General features: G+C 37.9%; 1 protein-coding gene and 1 long non-coding RNA gene across 3 annotated transcripts in view; one reads left to right on the forward strand and one right to left on the reverse strand.

The window, feature by feature from the left end:
* Positions 1–19,744, forward strand: part of GRM5 (glutamate metabotropic receptor 5) — a 565,234-nt gene that overhangs the window by 469,070 nt on the left and 76,420 nt on the right. For both annotated transcript variants that reach the window (XM_032640370.1, XM_032640371.1), the window contains exons 6-7: positions 7,174–7,342; positions 12,021–12,147. In XM_032640370.1, the coding sequence (XP_032496261.1) occupies positions 7,174–7,342; positions 12,021–12,147 (296 nt within the window). The remainder of the gene's footprint in view (positions 1–7,173; positions 7,343–12,020; positions 12,148–19,744) is intronic.
* LOC116757904 overlaps positions 1–19,744 on the reverse strand; it is a 147,975-nt gene that overhangs the window by 56,095 nt on the left and 72,136 nt on the right. The gene's annotated exons all lie outside the window — the stretch shown is intronic.

Here is a 19,744-nt window from a genome sequence, read left to right on the forward strand (position 1 = left end):
TGTACATGTTTGCTATGTTATTCCATGTATTCTGATCTCTTCTTAGGCCACAGAACTATTCTGAAACAGGAACAATTCCATTTCTGGTAATCCAGAAATAGGGCTGAGGTGTTATTATATTGTTTGCTGTACCTACAGTAAGTTACAAGTCATTTTATTTTAGTATCCTCCAGCTGGAACACTTTCTCCCTTCTTGAGAACTAAATTGCCTTTCTCTCTGAAATTTTACCTTTCATTATTTATAGAGAGGAACCTGAGAAATATGAACTTACTCATAATTATAGGTCAGCCTCCAGGGAAGTCATTAAGTACCTAGAACTTACCAGTATTCACATTGATCTCAGACTCTAAATTCTTTTTTTTTTTTTGCCTTCTTTGTGTGTTTATCGGCACGTGTTTCCTATCACAGTCCTTTCGAATAATAAGAGCTAATGTTTGTCTGACACTGCTTATGTGATAGACCCTATTCCAGCTAGTCTAAAAGTATTAACTCATATCATCCTCACAACAAATCCTTGAGGCAGGCGCTTCCCTGGTCCCCATTTGATGGCCAAGGAGACAGATGCTTTGGAGAGGAAGGATCTTGACTGAGGAAGTCACTGCATCTTTGGCAACAGCTGTGATGTGTTCAACACCAAAGTCCAGACTCTAAATTCTTAAGTGACTCTTCACATGAGACTTTTAATCCATGAGGGATACTGTCATTGAAATGATATTCTGACTTGTAGCAGGGCTGGGTCTTTAATCCGCCCTGCATTAGGACAATCAGGGTCCTTTGGTCGCCTGCTGTAAAATCCCTGGTATTTTTCCAACAACAGCTTTTGCTTGACAGGTGAGCTTGGAGAGGGTGTGTTTACACTCTTTTTGCAGCTGATCCTGCCAAGAGAAGGTCCCATGAGTCCCTCCCATGACTCACATACCATGTGCCCACACATTGTACCAGCCACCTTGGTCTAGCTTGTTTCCATATTCCTGAGGTGAACTGGAGTTTGTCCCTGATGCAGCTGTTACTGTCTCACGAGCCAAACTTTTTAAGTGACAGCAGTTCCAAGTGATGCAGCCAAGAGGAAAGCTGGATATTTTCTCTGTTTTAGAGAGTTGAAGAGTATTGCTCCAAGCAAGCTTTTGTCAAGATAAGATGTTTCAAATATTGTTTTCTACTTTTTGGCTATTCAGTACATTCATGGGAGTGGGGGCAGGAATGCAAGCATTTTCCCAGGGCCATAGGGCACTTCACATTTGTTGTAAGGCTTCTTAGGGCAGGTCAATGAATGAGCTCAGTCTTTAGGCTCAGGTCAAAGCCTAGGCTCTGATATCTTCACATGGATTTATTCTTCCTGTGTGCACCCCTAGATCACTGACATCACCTTGGGATTTGTTCACAGACTTTGTTGACTGCAGTTCCATCAGTTCAAACAGTTTTCATGTCATGTACCCAAGCCAGTTCCACAAACCAGACAGTGAAGAAATGGCTCAGCTCTATTCCTCTATTAAGGGAAACCTTAATAGATCAGAACATCACTATCTCATTCACAATCCTCCAAATATGCTGGAATGGGGTACATTTAGGACATTGGTTCTTAACCATTGGGGGAACATGAATCTCCTTAAGTTAAATGAAATTTATAGATATTCCCTCAAGGACAATATCCATAAAATTCTGCAAACAATTTCTGGAAACTCATAGTTGTTTAGAGACTTTTCATGCATAACTAAGGTTGGGTATTACATTAACCCACTAATAAATGATCAGAATCTGCCTCTGAGAGCATAAGCCAAACTCAGGAAAAGGTGCTTTGCAACTTTTCTGTTTTTCCAATTAATCCAGTTATAGTTACAAAATAATTATAACTTTTACCATGTGTGTTCTTAGCCAAGTACTTAGCTAAATCCTCTATATTTTAATCCTATGAGGTAAGTAATATTATCGTGTTCTTTTCTGGCCGAAGGCTCACAACTGAGGATTACAAAGATTAAATGACATGCCCAAAGACAGTCTAATACATGAAAGAGTCAAGATTCTAACTCAATCTTGTGGGCTTCAATTCCTGACCCTGTACAACAGCCTGCCAATTACAGTATCAAAATCAAAACAGCACTATTCTCCTAGAAATGTATTTGTAGGCACTATGTTGTTATTTCTCTGGAGTAGAAGTTGCAGCTCAGCTGGATCATTCCAACCTGGGCAATGAACCAGAGGAGACTAGGGTGATTAGGGGTTCCCCTAAAATGCCAGAGTCACAAGAGGAAGATCCTAAAGAGAGGAAGCTGGGAGAGGTGACAACTCACTCTGGCACACATACCTATGGATAGTTAGAGAGTCAAATTTAATCACTGTTTTTAAGCCTCACATAATCAGACTACTATCAGTACATACATCTTTAATGAAACACTTGGGTCAAGTGTATTACAGAATTCTGAATTTTTTTTTTTTTTACTGTAATGAGCTTTTTGTTTTTTAACATCTTTATTGGAGTATAATTGCTTTACAACGGTGTGTTAGTTTCTGCTTTATAACAAAGTGAATCAGCTATATGCATACATATATATCGATATCCCCTCCCTCATGCGTCTCCCTCCCACCTTCCCTATCCCACCCCTCTAGATAGTCACAAAGCACCAAGCTGATCTCCCTGTGCTATGCAGCTGCTTCCCACTAGCTATCTACCTTACGTTTGGTAGTGTATATATGTCCATGCCACTCTCTCACTTCGTCCCAGCTTACCCTTCCCCCTCCCCATGTCCTAAAGTCCATTCTCTACGTCTGCATCTTTATTCCTGTCCTGCCCCTAGGTTCTTCAGAACCTTTTTTTTTTTTTTAGATTCCATATATATAGTGTCAGCATACAGTATTTGTTTTTCTCTTTCTGACTTACTTCACTCTGTATGACAGACTCTAGGTCCATCCACCTCACTACAAATAACTCAATTTCGTTTCTTTTTATGGCTGAGTAATATTCCATTGTATGTATGTGCCACATCTTCTTTATCCATTCATCTGTCGATGGACACTTAGGTGGCTTCTGTGTCCTGGCTATTGTAAATAGAGCTGCAATTCTGAATTTTTGATTTTACAGAAGTGATAGAATTCCTCCTGCATACCGTGGAGCACACTTTTTAAACAACACATTAATATTTCTACAGCAAAACATGTGAATATTCATAGGAAGTGTGATAAATAAAGTATAAATAGTCTCGTGACAGTGTGGATCAAGTTCTGTCACTAGATAAGTTGAGAATGGGTCATGTTTTGCTGCCAAGTGAGTTATGAAAAAACTTATGGTTTTCAGAGCTCTAAGGATTTCAGGAATTATAGATAAGAAATATGGACCTTTACTGTTTGCCATCAAGGGGACAGACCACAGGTTGGCAAGCTATGGTCTACAGGCCAAATCGGGTCTGCTATCTGTTTTGGTAAATAAGGTTTTACTGGAACACAGTCTCTCTCATTTATTTAGAGACTATCTGTAGCTATTTCATGCTACACTAACAGTGTTGAGTAGTTTCAACAGAGGCCTAAAATATTTACTGTCTGTCCCTTTATAGCAAAAGTTTTCTGACCCCCAATAGATATACAGAGAGTCCACTGATGACTAAGGTTTAACAAGCCTAGCTGTTGCCTAGGACTGACCATAAATGGGCAGAGGAAACATGGAGAGTCAACGTCAGCCTAAGTACAACTGACTATTTAAGGCAAAAATGTTAACATTATATTGTGGGGTTTATAAGTATGGGGATGTAAAACATTTGACAATGTGGCATAAAGGAATGGGGTATAAAAGTGTACAGGGGCAAGTTTCTTATATTTTACATTAAGTGACACAACATTACTTTAAGTAGAATAAGTTAAATTAAGAATGCCTATTAAATCCCTTGGGCAGTTAAAATTTTAATACAAGAGAAATAACTAAAAAACCAAGAGAAGAATGCTTTAAAAAAATTGGTTAATACAAAATAAGACAGGAAAGAAGAAAAGATGGACAAAAACAGATATGACAAGTAGAAAATAAGGCTGGAACACTAGAAATTTGCAGATACTGACCTGGTTTGCACACAGATTCTTAATATGTGGCTCTGTCCACAGAAGGACTTAAAAAAGCACCTTAGCCTCAGAACTGTAGACTGAGAGGACCTTAAGGGTCATATAAATCTAGTACTCTCCATAGTCCCTTCCCCCAAATGATGTTTCAGTTTCCCTGACAACAACCTTGCTTCAGCCCCTTGGGTAAAGAGAACCTCACTATCTTCTGAAGAAGGCTGCTCTAATTTTCAGAGTTATAACCACTTAGAAGGTTCTTTATTTCTGTTCAACTGAACCCTGCCTTCCTCTAGTTTCTATTTTGTGCTTTTTTTTTTTTTAAACATCTTTACTGGAGTATAATTGCTGTACAATGGTGTGTTAGTTTCTGCTTTATAACAAAGTGAATCAGCTATACATATACATATATCCCCATATCTCCTCCCTCTTGCGTCTCCCTCCCACCCTCTCTATCCCACCCCTCTAGGTGGTCACCTAAATAGACATTTCTCCAAAGAAGATATACAGATAGCCAACAAACACATGAAAGAATGCTCAACATCGCTAATCATTATTTTGTGCTTTTAACTGAACTTTTTTCTTTTTGGTTGCAATACATTTTATCTGTTTCTTTGTTTGGTTTTTTTTTTTTGACACTTTAGGAAATTCATTCAGACAAATTTTTAGTGTATTTCAACTCTAAACTGTGGCCAGTTAAGGAAGAGACAGACGTAGGGAACCAGAGAGAAAGGGGAAAGAAGGAAGAAGTATTAAAGAAGACAGACTACACAAACCCACACTCAATGATGAGACAGAAGGTTCAGGAGCAGAGATGGAGAAACCAGGGGGCCCAGTGAGAGAGGGCGAGACAGTAAGAGTGAGAATGAGAGAGAATTAAACAACGGCAGAAAGCCATTATGTACTCTAATTCTTATCTAAAATTTAAGTAAGAGTATTTTTCAAACACTCACTCTCACTTTTGATGAAGAATAAAATCTATATCCTATCTCTGAAAACCAAAAGAATTCATATTAATTGACAAGAGAAGGGAGCAGGGGTCTTCTTTTACAGAGAATTATTCTTAGCTATTTCTTTTTTTCATGTACTGCTACCAAAGATTTTTACAATCATGTTGTATTTTCACAGCTACAACCACTAGTGATAATATCTCTGTTGTCTGGTAAGTAAGAAATAATTACCACAAATCTAAGGGCTAATTCCAAAGGGAGGATTCAGTATCTGTAATAAATTTAAAGTAGGTTGATTGGTTTGAGCCAAAATTAAGGTTTAACTTTTCTAAAAATCACTTCCCTGTCAAATATGACATTTTCCATTCTATAGAGTTATCATGTTTATTTTTCAAAAATTGGATCCCTTGACTTTTTACCATTTCTCCAATATAAAACAGATTTCTACAACAGTTAAGCAATGGAAGTTGCTCTTTTAGCTCTATTGAGTTTATTTGGAGTAGTCTAACGGAAAAGAACCAACAGCAGACTTGAAGTATTAAGAGTGAGTATAGACTTGCATTCTCTCCAACCTGGTATCACTCATTACCTCACCAAGTTTCAGGTCCATTATCTGTACAATTGACAGTTTGGACTAGACCTCGTCAAAGTTAAGTTAACAACTGATAGAAATGGGTTGATGGCTCATTTGGGGGTGAGCAATGAAACTCTCTTCATATCTCTTCAAATCAGTAGCAGCAAAGAAAAAAAATCTTCCTGACACTAACATTTCTTTCTTTCTCCCAGCCTAGAACGTTCAAAGGTCATTTGCTCACAGGCAGTCAGTCACCTTGTAGCCAATTCGAAGTAGCCAATGCCATAATGTATGAGTTCTTTTTGCCTCAGTGCTCTGTGTTCGAATATCTCAACTCACTGCATGCTTAGTAGCCACTGCATAACTGTGACAGAGTGGAAATGTGTAAGACTCAGCTCTGTATCCTACAGATTGGTACTTTTAGAGGTGGAATTTAGACAGTTACTCAAAATTGTTACTGACTGCAAATAAAACACTGTAGGATAACACTGAACAGCTAACCAAACTTAAGAATAAGTTAACATTCTGAAAAAAACACTACAGTAAAATATGTGATTGGGAGTGAAAACACAATAGTATCATTTTCAACGTAGGTCCAAACAGATTGATGTCAGCTTTGTTCTTAGCATTTCTGTACTGAACATTGGTAATCTGGTCACTTGAACCCAAAAGCTAGAAAGTTTTCTATACGTTATCAATTTTCAGATAACTCAATATGCTAAGCATGGAGGTTGAAGGAAGCATTTAGAAGAACCTGTTTACCAGTCCTAAAAGTCCTGGAAAATAAAAGCACAGGGTACTATGTGAAGACACTATATACCTAAGACATACCTACAGATATGTCTACAGGAACTGACAGTTGTGGTATTGCTCATCCAGTGTCCTCAGATTGGAAAATTATTTCAGAAAGCTTCTCTGGAAATGTGTGTGTGTGTGTGTGTGTGTGTGTGTGTGTGTGTGTGTGTAAAATCTTATAAATAATCACATTAACTTTCCCTCTTTACATCTCTATCCCCATATAAAGTCTGAGAATTCACGAGGTTCTAGTATCTTCCAGCATTTTTACATTGCATGAGGTGCTTTAGAAGCTATCGATTTTCTGAATTAGTTTAAACATCATTCCTGAAAGTATCTTTATACAATGAGTTTAGCCATTGATAAAGGGTAAAATGAGAAAGGTAAAATCAGGTCGTATCCAAATTACCTCCTCATTCCCTAAAGCTGAAGACAAGATTAAAGATTTACCAAAATTCTCCCTTGGTTATTAGCAAAGGAGTGGAGATGAAAACCTTGTTATCTTTTTAAGAAGCCTAAAAGTAGTACTTGTTTAAACTTCTTGAAGTTATTCCTTTCATCATGCTGAGGTCAAGTCACCTTCTCACATGGGATTATTTTCTATTTCAGGTATAAGCTTGAAAGTTTAAAAAAAAAAAGGTCTCTGAAGAGAAAGTGAAACAGACAGGCTTTTTGTTATTCTAAAGTGTACTGTCATGGAAAATTCCAGTGTCACCATTATGACAATAGGTACATTTTGGAGGACAGAAATCTATTGCTTCTTCATAGCTGAATATTTATATTTTTAGCTGAATAATTATTATATTCTCCTTCCTAAGGTATGAAATAATGAATTTCAAGGAAATGGGAAAAGATTATTTTGATTATGTCAATGTTGGAAGCTGGGACAACGGAGAATTAAAAATGGATGATGATGAAGTATGGTCCAAGAAAAGCCACATCATCAGATCCGTGTGCAGTGAACCATGTGAGAAAGGCCAGATAAAGGTAAAGTGGAGTCTGTGTTTCTTTAATTTTTGTTGTAAATTCAAAAGTATTCATTAGCATTAACAAGTTTAGATATTTGTTTTGCCTTTTCCACTGTAAGCTTCTAATTTTTAGAAGAAATTTTTTTTTAATTCTTTTCCCATTAATTCCTTATGATATCTAGTAAATCCCACAATAATCTTAGTAGTTGGACTGGCTGAACCAATTGAAGAGTCATGCCCACACCCTTTCTACTCATGTAAGCCTTTAAAGACATGCTTCCTGGGAATAAATAGTTCACAGCTGGAAACTACATCAATTTCTAATTAACAAATATTTACCCAACTCCTACTAATGTAATAGTTTACATTACAAAACTATTTGTTTACATTACGAAACTATTTGTTACTTAGTTTACAAAAATAAGTCAGACACATTTACTCTTAGAAGATTTATAGCATAGATGAGGAAAAATATCATGGGCACAGATAAGTAATGTCATGTGAAATGTGATGACTTCATTAAGAAAGAAAAAAAAGGGAGCTAAATAATTTCATACAAAAGAAAGGGACAGGGACTTCCCTGGTGGTGCAGTGGTTAATAAGACGCCACACTCTCAATACAGGGGCCCTGAGTTTGATCCCTAGTCAGGGAACTAGATCTCACATGCATGCCGCAACTAAGTGTTTGCATGCCACATCTAAGGAACCTGCATGCCACAACTAAGGAGCCCAGGAGTCACAACTAAGGAGCCTGCCTGCCACAACTAAGACCCAGCACAACCAAATAAATAAATATATATTTTTAAAAATGAGTTACTATATGTCAAATAGTACAGTGCCATGTACATGGTGCAGTAAAGGTGCGATAAAAATTTTTTTTAAAAAAGGGACAGATTTCTTCTGAATAAAATGTCAGACACTGAACCATGAAAAATGGATATGACTTCAGAGAGAGATGTAGGGAAATGATCGTTTATGTAGAGGGAATAATAACAGGAAAGGTACAGAAGTAGTCAGACTATTCTGGAATAACAGTGAATAATCTAGGGGGCGTTGCTCTAAATGGTTACTGTAAAAGAGAAAGTTGCAATGATAGATTGAAGCCACATTTGCAGAGAGTTTTGGATGCCATACTAAACAGGCTGAACTTAATTTTTTATTAACCAGGAGTCTGAGAATAATTTTGACCAAGATGCTGACATATAATAGGTGAAGATGCATGGGTGGAGTTATGAAACATAAATAAAGGAAGAGGAGACAAGTTAGAAGGACACTGTGATAGTGGTGACAAGGTCCCTGAATTATGGAAGAAACAGTGAGAATAGAAAGGCGGTAGGGGAGGTATTTGAAAGAAACATTATAGAGGTAGCCTCAATCAGCCCTGGCTATCAACCACTAAGCCTAAAATATTTACTCTCTGGTCCTCTGCAGAAAAAGGTTGCCGACTCTTAATATTCAGTGATGGTCTGCATCTTGGCCAATCGTCTTGCAGTTAAACACTTCTTGTGAAATTCTTTTTAGACTCACTTAGAATATCAATTGTTCATAATTTCCAGTTCTTCCCAGAGAAAGATTAGTCTGTATAAATTACTACATGGAAGTTGTCTCTGTTTTGACCCTTCACAACAATATAGTTTGAACCTCTAACTTCAAAATATTGAATGTTGGGCTTCCCTGGTGGCGCAGTGGTTGAGAGTCCGCCTGCCGATGCAGGGGACACGGGTTCGTGCCCCAGTCCGGGAAGATCCCACATGCCGCGGAGCGGCTGGACCCGTGAGCCATGGCCGCTGAGCCTGCGCGTCTGGAGCCTGTGCTCCGCAACGGGAGAGGCCACAATAGTGAGAGGCCCGCGTACCGCAAAATATATATATATATATATATATATAGAATGTCTGTTTCAAGAGATTTCTTTATATATACGTTTCTACCCCCTTCTCCTGGGAATAACTTACCCAGTGGAAGAATCTGACTCCCTATTTTCATATTTTCAACACTAGTTAGTTTGTTATAATCGTTATAGAGTCTTTTCTTAATCCCAAATTCTATTCTCCTAACCAGATCTCATTTTCACTCCATTAAATATACAATTGACTACATTTTCTTGATATGGTTTAATAAGGTCACTGAACAGCTTCACTAATGATATCAACACATCACAGAATTGTTCAGATTTGTAAACGCAGTGCCCACAAAAGGACACTTAGTCTAGCAAAGGTTCAAATATATAACATACTGTTATTCATAAAGAAAGCATCACTACTTCCAGGGTGCTTTTTTACACTTTTTAAAAATTTTTTATTTATTTTTGGCTGCTTTGGGTCTTCATTGCTGCGCGCAGGCTTTTTCTGGCTGCAGCGAACATGGGCTGCTCTTTGTTGCAGTGCGCAGGCTTCACATTGCGGTGGCTTCTCTTGTTGCAGAGCACGGGCTCTAGGCGTGTGGGCTTCAGTAATTGTAGCTCGTGGGCTCTAGAGCACAGGCTCAGTAGTTGTGGCGCATGGGCTTACCTGCTCCATGGCATGTGGGATCTTCCCAGACCAGGGCTCAAACCAGTGTCCCCTGCACTGGCAGGCGGATTCTTAACCAGTGCGCCACCAGTGGAAAAAAATGGAAATTAATCTGAAAGAGAACTGTCACCACCTCCTGTATTCAAAATGAGTGTGAAACAGAACATAAATAACAAACAAAAAAAAGTAAAACAAATCAGTTCTGAAGGATCAGAAGGAGACAGTAAGTTGTCACTATTTATTCAAAAAAAGATTGTAATATTGGAATTAATCTTGGAAAAGGGCATGAGCTTACTCTGGTAAAAAAACTGAAATTTACAAAGCAATGCAAATTGAATCACGGAAAGTTAGCACATTTCTAAGAGGAAAAACGCAACTGCTTTTGTTTGCCAGGCTACTAAGAAAGAATCCTTCAGCATTTGAAATGTGCCTCCTTGCGTTACAAAATCTAGTAACTGTCCAATGATAGTTTTACCAAGTGTGGTTGAAGTAACCCTGAAAATGAAATTCATGTCTCTATATGGATACTTATATGTGTATTACTAATAAAACAGTTAATATTTTTAAAGTGTTCTACAGTTTCCAAATCATTGTGATATTCTATTTAATCCTCAGGAAACTCTTATAAAGGCAGGTGTTATTTTAAAAGCATTAGTCTAGGTTGGATGAAACAGGATCAGCTGGGAGACTGCTCAAGGCTGCACATTATTTAGTGGCTATAAGTAAGACTAGAACCTTGGTGCCCCTTGATTCTCAAGCCAGTATTCTTTCCTCCACATATTTCAAAATATCACGAACTCTATCTTTATACAGACCAATAAGGCTCAATATTTATAAGCATGACCACGAAGTCCAAGAGGCATTATTTGATCCCTCATTCACCCACGTGTTGTGTGAGTGAAACCACTACGCCTTAGTTTTCGTCCCTAAAAAAATGAATAAAATAAAACCAACCACCTTATACAGAGCTGTTCCAATGTTTCAATGAGATGACACGACATGGCATGCACTAAATCACCAGCAAACAGTCAACATTCTTATGAAGAATGCTTTCAATAGATTAAGCAGGTCTAATTAGCAATTTTACCTAATTGATCTGGTTATTTTAGGGAAAGGATGTTTCAGGCCCTTTTGTCATCATTTCCTACTTGTATTGTTGCGATGTCAAGAGTCAGCACAAGGGACAGTACAAAACAGAAGAAAGGCGTGCCAGCCTACAACTGTATTTGGCTATAGATATCTAGACATTATTATCAAAGGTCATTAATAGAGTCAACATCTAAGACAAGGATATGAAGTGTAACCACTCCTGCGTCTGGTTATTAATCAGAGTTTTAATTATTTATAGGAATGTTTAATGAATGCTGTCTCTATCCCACAGAGGCTATTCATGCACCAGTGGCGGAAAAAAAATAAAAGACATCCATTTCTAAAGAATAATATCTAGGACTCTTTCAACTGTTAAATTATTTCAATTATTTTCCATTGCCTTAAAAATATTAAACACATGAACAGGTATATAATAGTCTCAGTGACCTTAACCATCTTTATCCCAAGCAAATCAAAACTACTAGAATAGGAAGGAATGGGCTGAATTATTGAACCAGATTTTTAGTAGAAACAGTCTAAGAGGTGATCTCCAGAAAAAACTTCATCGTCTGCCTCTTAATTCAAAATAAATTCCGAATTATTTTTTATCAGTAGGGATATATTTTTGAACTTTAGCAGGTATACAATGTGGGCTTTTGGCTAACAATTATTCAACTAGTGAAGGGAAGCCAAGGTAAATCCGGAGAGCAGAAGTTCTTAATTTGAAGCAAAGAAAGGGCACAAACTCTGGGGAAAATTCAGTTACATACACACATACAGAAATGTATATATATTTACATGTGAGCACAAACACAGACGCTTAATACACGTATCTAAAGCTAATTACCAAAGATTTGCACTTAATTTCATCCTTGACCCTGCCACCAACAAATTTTATGATGTTGGATTGGTTGCTTAAACTCAGCCTGTTTCTTTAATTATAAAACGAGAATATTAATACTTACACTGCCCATCCGAAAACATTTGAAATAACTTATGTGAAAGCCCCCTTCTGCTTTGTAAAGCAGTACATTTGAATAAAGGATTGCTGGATTTTTATCTACGTGAAAAACTAATCAAAATTTTAAATATCTGCCTTAGGTGATCCGGAAGGGAGAAGTCAGCTGCTGTTGGACCTGCACACCTTGTAAAGAGAACGAGTATGTCTTTGATGAGTACACCTGCAAGGCATGCCAGCTGGGGTCCTGGCCCACGGATGACCTTACAGGTACATGTAGCACAATGTCAGCACAGGTACATCCCCCAAAATCCACTCAAAAAGGACACAGACGTGGGAGGAGGGGGGTGACGTCTCCAAGCATTTCTCATCTTGGTGGAATTGTTTATGCAACAAAGAATTCCCTTAGGAACAGATGCCTTCCCAACACCTGGGCTAATCATGAAAATCTTTAGATCGCTGGGAGAAATCGGCCTATATTCCTGCCCTCACCCCCAAACTGGATCAGGATCCTTAGGTTTTCTACTGGGCATTTTTAGTCCATCTTCAGGGTATTCCCAGAAGTTCCTAAGCAGGGCCCCAGTTAACTGCGATTTGAGGTGTAGAGAGAGCATTAGCTGGAAGAGACTAAAATATGCCATGACGTATCCAAGAACAAAAAGGTAGCACAGAATTAGGTAGAATTTGGTCTAAAACTCTTTGTTTCTCTTATTGCTTTTCCTTAATCTAAACCAGAAACTTCCAACTAATGAGTTTTCAAATAATGTCAACACAGGGTAAGGCTCATCTCTGCTTGATTTGGGGGGAGTTTGGGGAGAGGGGTTACTTTTTGTTTTTGTTTCTGTGATGTTTTGGTTTAGGAGTTTTTTCCTCCAAAAATGTGAAGTAATTATTGTCATTGTGCTCTCAATATGGTATTTCATAGCTATTTCTAATCTTTACATTATGAAAACAGGATACCTTCCATCTTTCCTTCCAATTCCTTCAATAAACATTTAGCAAATGCATATTAGATGCCTATTTGCCTACCACCGATATAAAGATGTAAAAATGAAGATATGCCCTCTATCGTCAAGAAGTTAATGAGGGAGGTAAACAGTAAAAATGCGATGACAATAAATGACACAGGTTTGTGGACATGGAGTATGACGAGGGGACCTGTGAAACTAAGTTTTCCAGGGAAATAAGAGAAAAAGACATTCCAGGCAGAGGGCCCACCACGTGGTATGTCAGGTCACCTAGTGGTTTTACAGTTGAGGTGGATTAAGCACAAACTCCTAGAGGCTAGAGAATTATAACATCATCAGTGTTAGAATCGACCCCTCATAGGACAAGAGATTATCCATGGTAGTTGTATTAGCTTATTCCAAAAACCTGGTTCTAAAAATCCTGTGATTCTGGGCCTTTTGAGGCCAGCTCACATTAAGACTTGTTTTCAGTGATTGGTATTTATGCAGAAGATATTCCTTTTCTTAAAAAAAAAATTTTTTTAATTCTGATTTAATAAAACACCCAAGTACCTTGTGACAGCATTTGTGTCCTGTTTTCACCGTCAGATGACAAGCTTTCTGATACTCATACATCCTGCTATCCCCAGAGCCAAGTCAGTGCTGAACACAAAGTCTTTAATAAATTTAGTTTACAGATAAACTAAGGCACACACACGCACGCACACACACACACACACACACACATACAGTAAAAATGTAAGAAAGAAAAAAATATGATTGGTTCTCTTGTGAGGGAAATGAAGAGCAGTTTTGATCTTCTCCTTTATACTATTTGTTTACTTTTTTCTAGTTTCTGATTTCAATATGGATTATCATTAAACTGAAAAACTATTTCACAGATTCAACTATTCACGTGGTTAAGCACCTTGAACGTGAATATGCAGATGTAATTTTTTGTCCTATGTTTTGTAAAACTATCACAATGAACATGGTCTGCTTTTTCATTCATTCAACAGAAAAGTATTTTATTATTACTATTTGCACTACAATAATAGGTGCTGGAGAAATTGGGGTTAAAAATAGACATGGTTTTTATATCACTTACCATCTTGTTGGGAGAGAGACATTTCTCTCTCTCTCTCTCTCTCACACACACACACACACACACACACACACACACACACACTCTCAGACACATACAGACAGGCATGGACAAATTGTGTTAAGTAGTATGAAGTAAAAGAACAAGAGTAAAAAAAAAAAAAGAAAATATTAGGGGAGACATAATTTAAATTTGTGGTCATAAAAGATCTCTGAAGAAGTGAAGATTAGCTGAGACCTAAATGATAAATACAGAAATAGCTATCAAAACATGATGAGAAGGGCATTTCTTACTGAGGGCAAAAGCACATGTGAAAGTCTGTTTATGGATAAGCCAATGGAAAAACAATGTCAGAAGGGATCAGAAAGGTAGCAGGGGCTAGATCATATACTGTATAGCCTTGTAGAACAGGTTCAGGATTTGAGTGTTTAACACCAAGTACAATGAGAAACCTTTGCAGGGACTGCAGTAGAAGAAGAATACATGATTGGATGTATAATTTTAAAACATTACTCTGGTTGCTGTGAGGGAGAATAATTTGGATAGGGATGGAAAGTGGAACCAGGGAGATAGGCGGGATGGTTACTGCAGGTTGCCATTGCAGGCACCAAGAGCTCTTGGTATCTTGGGCTAAACAGTGCATTGGAAGATTTCAGATATACTTTGGAGTAGAACCAACAGGATATACAGATGAATTGGTTGCAACAGATATTAAGTAAGGCTACCAAATGTTCGGCCTTGAGGAAAATTTGCATTCTTTGATAAGGATCAATAGTTTGGTTTTAGACAAGATCAGCTTGAGATGTCTTTGAGATTTTCAAGTATGAATTAATCAATTTAACAAATTAAGGCCTTAGTTTGTGCCAGAAATGTAATAGAAACTGGAAATGTAAAATTTAGTCTGAGTTTCCAAGAAACTTATAATCTAGTGGGAGAAAAGCATATAAATAAGTAACCATGCAGTAGACCAAGTGCTGTAGGTGAGAAATGAGCAAAGTATTACGGAAAAATGGAGAAGGGCACACCTAACCCTGGAGAAATTAGATACGGTTTAGTCTTGAGGCACAATCTTTAAGCTCATTTTAAAAAAAAGGTAAGAAGGTCCTACTGGGAAAAGTGTGCAGCGCTGAGGCTATGAATGGCACCATCATCCTCCTAATTTCTCCAAACAAAAAGAAGTGAGTCATCCGAACTCTTCTCTCTTCTCGGCAACCCGTATCCAGTCACTTAGCAAGTCTGCCTATTTGCATTGCTAAATATTCTTCTCCCTCCTTCCTCTCCATTTATTGGTACAACTCTTCCGTTGACTAAGTTATCATCTCACATTTGACTATTGCAGTAATTTCCCAGTTTATTTCCCTACTCCCAAATTTATGCCACATGCCTCCAAGTTTGTTTTTCATCTTGCTACTAGATAATGTATCCAAAAGACAGACGTGTCCCTTTCATTTCACTGCTCAACACTGACCAGTGTTTTCATATCTCTATGGGATATGTCCAAGTTTTTCAACATGGCATACAAAATTCCCTCTCTCCCTCACCCTCCTGTGATCTTTCTAATTTCAATCACCATCACTTTATAAAGCTCATTTGACACTCTAGTATCAAGGCCTGCATATAATTCTCATCCACACACAATGCTATTCGACTCCTCTATGTGCGTACAGGTGTTACCTTCCTTGCCTGGAATGCACTTACTCCACTTTGTTCACCTTCACCTTACTCCACTCCTGCTTACCTTCCTTCCTCAGCCCAGATGTCACCTTCTCTATGATACCTTCTTTGTGGTACTTAGACTAGTAAGTCCTCTATTCTGTACTTCTTAAGCAAATTCTGCTTCCCTCGTTACATCATTTTCAAACTGGATTTTAATGGCCTATATCCTTGTCTGCATTCCCTACTGAATCCTTAGTTTCTCAAGGACATAACCATATCTCAATCACCTTTGCATTCCTAGCATCTAACACAATGCCTGACACAGAGTAGGCACTCAGCAAATGAGTGTCAATCTGCAGTAAATGATGGGGAGTGTTACAAATGAAGATGGAAGTAAGTATTAGGGCCATGCTCTGAAGACAGCCTTGAACTAAGGAGTCTGGACTTTATCCCATAGACAAGTGTGAGGCCAGTGAAGATTTTCAAACAGAAGAATGAAATGATTTTCCTCTGGCTACATGCATACATGTGAGTGTGTGTGTATATGTGGGAGGGGAAAGAAAGTGGGAGGGGAGAAGGGAGAATAAGTACCAAACCTGAAAAGGTCTCCACATTGATAGTATGTGAGATTTAACCTTTCATTAAGATCTCCAGCACTTTTCCAAAGAGCCTATAGCTGTTTGCTGCCCATCTCATTGACTCTGATTCAAAGTAACTTGGCACTTGGCACTGCTAGCTAAGCCAGAAGACTGCTCTGATGGCTTCAGCTATTCCAAAGCCTGCCACAGAGATGCTTGGGGCTGGCTTCAGAGGATACTGTAAGTCTTTCTTCTACCCAACTGGCTTACAGTTACCCCACTTCAGCCTATAACGTGACAGCTCGGATCACTTTGGGTCAGTGCCCCCATTGTAATAATGGCAACTAACACATACATGCTTCCTGTGTGCCAGGAACTCGTTGAAGCATCTTACAAATGTTAATTCATTTAATCCCAGCACAGCTCTATAAGATTGTTAGCACAGTTAGAAATCTTAGAATTGAATAATTGTTTAGAAAAACAACTAGGAGTGGCAATCAACTGACATTAATATCTATATTATATTTAGCCATTTACTCATATATTCATAGAAAGATGTCTGAAATGAACATTACCTTAAGAAAAAATGTTTATGAGCGGTGAGATTGCGAGTTACTTTTTTGCACACACACATACACACACACACATGTGCGTATAATATTGAATTATATTAAGAGTATGTATTTTCATCAATATATCCATTAAAATAAATTTTAAGCTAGCCATATTTTTAACAGCCATCATAAATTGGCAGGAACCAGGAATTAAGAAGAGAAAGAAAGAAAACCAGGCATGAAAACCAGGAAGAAAATAAAGAAAGATTTTAAATGGAGGATGAGGGCAGAACCTAACAATATTCCTAATTCAAATTATTTTCATTAAGTACAACAAGTAGTTATTCTTTCTGTAACAACCTTCAGGTATCCATGTTAGCAGTGAATAGGATAAACAGGACCCCTGCCCTCAAAGTGATTATCATCCTAAATATTGACAAGTAATAATAAGATGCTGAGCGTTAACAGAGAAGACCAGAATGGTGTAGGAGCCTGTATCAGTGGAAGCTACTTAGATGAGGTTTAAAGTTGCCTCTTCAAGGAACTGTGTACATGCAAGAATTAAAGTAAAGATGGAAGATGGCCAGATTCAAATGAAAGAGAAGAGTGTTTTGGACACAGAATACAGAAACTGAGGAGGAACTGGGAGCACAGGCCATGGGAGAGGGGCTGAGACAGGCAAGCCAAGCAAAGGCCAACTCTTGCAGGCCTTCGTAAGCCATGGTAACTATTTTAAAGTTTATTCTAAGGGAAATTAAAAGACATTATTTATTCATTCAGCTATCTATCTAGTCAGTCACTCAACAAATATATAACTAGCACTTCCTCTGTTCCCGGCAATGTTCTAAGTGCTGAAAATATTTCTCTGACCAAAACATAAAATTCTCTGCCCTTATGATGTTTACATTCTAGAGAACAGTTTTAAACAGGGCAATTATTATCTCCAGGAATATCCAACAATTGAAATAAGAAAGGAAATGCAATCATGATGGACTGCTTTATAAATATTATGCACACATTCAAAATGCAAAGTGTAAATATTGTTTAAAAACATGAGTAGAAAGGATACTGATTTCAGAATGATGGTTTCATCTGGAGAGAGATGGGAGGGAGTCGGGTAGGATTTACAAGAGAGGTTTCAATCATATCTGTAAGCTGTGTGTATATGCAATTTGAAACAAATGTGACAAAATATCAACATTTGTTAAATCTGGATTTTTACGTTTGTTCTGCACTTCCCTGCATATTTAAAATTTTTATAATTTAAAATACTTCATATGATTTGAGCTATTTAAATACTAGAAGATAAAATTTTTAAATAAAGACTAAATTGGGGACTTTGAAAGAAGGAAGAGAGAAAACCACAGTAAGGAAATTTTGCAAGTCACAATGTGAATCTGTCGGTGGTTTGGACTGTGATGATGTAGTGGGAATAAAGGGCAATGAAGAGATCAGAAATTTAAATTAACAGGAGGAGGTCACTGTTTCGCTGAGAGAAGAAGATAACTGCAATGTGGTCTGGTTTGAAAGAGGAAGGAGGAAAAAATAGTGGAAGGCGACAATTTGGCTAGGCACTCAGAGCATTCCCTACAAGCTTCTGCCAAGACAACTTTTTCACTGCACACCATTCCCCACCAGGTGCGTGCAGAAACTGTCCTAGAAAGAATCTTTAATTTGTTTTCTCTCAAAGAATTTGGGATGGCTTATAAGTAGCAGATCTTTAGCTGCCCAGTCCAAAGCTAAAGCCATGGAAACCCTTTCAGGTGGGTTTGCCAACTCTGGCAACCTTCCAACAAACCCAAGTAAAAGGAAAAAGCAAAAACAACACGGTTTTCAAAAAGTAACTCAGTGGGAAGCTTTATGACAGAAAGTTAGAATGATTTCCTGCTTCTCACGCGCAAAGAAATGTATCTTATTTATTTTAAGTGCAAAGCTGTAAACTGGAAGGAGGGCAGTGCCTATCAACCTTTTAACGTCAATCGGAACATTCTCTAGGAAGTTCCTTTCGTTCCCTAAGTTACCTAATTGCTTTGGAGGTTGGAACCTTTGTGTCTTCACTTCAGGGGCAAAAACAGAACAGAGTCAAACAAAAGGGAGTTGGTGGGAAGCTGGGAGGGAGTGGAGGATGAGCTCCAAGGAGGCAGAACCACTGACATGTTTTACAACTCCAGCATTTGAGTTACTCTCTTCCTATAAATACTTCCTTCATTTGTGTTCCTCAGTTTGTCCTGCTTTTCTTGGGACATTTTTTTACCTTTTAATAAATAAGTAAATAAAAACGTGGGGAGAAGTGCTTTTCATCACCAATATATTTTTTAACATCTTTATTGGAGTATAATTGCTTTACAATGGTGTGTTAGTTTCTGCTGTATAACAAAGTGAATCAGCTATACGTATACATATATCCCCATATCTCCTCCCTCTTGCGTCTCCCTCCCACCCTCCCTATCCCACCCCTCTAGGTGGTCACAAAGCACCGAGCTGATCTCCCTGTGCTGTGTCGTCACCAGTATTTTTAACTATCTTATGCATTATCCTTTTGAATCCTATGAGGTAGACTTTATTATTTTACAGCTGAATTAATTAAGACCCAGGAAGATTCTATAAGTTGCTCAAGGTCACAAAACTAGTGGAAAATCAAGCCCAGGCACTGTGATTCCCCCATTCGCTGCTACACCACATGACTTTCTTCATAATCACGTTTTGGAGCCCCACATTTCCAGGAAATTACAGAAAGAGAAAAAAGTCAGCTTTCAAGCTGGTCACATGTTAATTATCTCCAGGTTGCTATGATATTTTTCATTTCAAATGTGTGTAAAAAGTGCTGCCCATTTGATTACTACAATTCAATTTGGATGAGGAAAGGGTAAAAAAAACCCTTTCCGTTTATTATGTGTTTCTGATTCTTTAGGGGAAATCTGTTATGAATTTAGATGAGAAATATGTGGTTTTTATTGTTACAATTTTAATAAACGGTTCCTGTTAATATTTTAAAAGGAACAGGTTTTCATAATGGCAACCTCTAAT

The sequence above is a fragment of the Phocoena sinus genome, chromosome 8 (genome assembly GCF_008692025.1).
Source record: "Phocoena sinus isolate mPhoSin1 chromosome 8, mPhoSin1.pri, whole genome shotgun sequence".
Lineage (NCBI taxonomy): Eukaryota > Metazoa > Chordata > Mammalia > Artiodactyla > Phocoenidae > Phocoena > Phocoena sinus.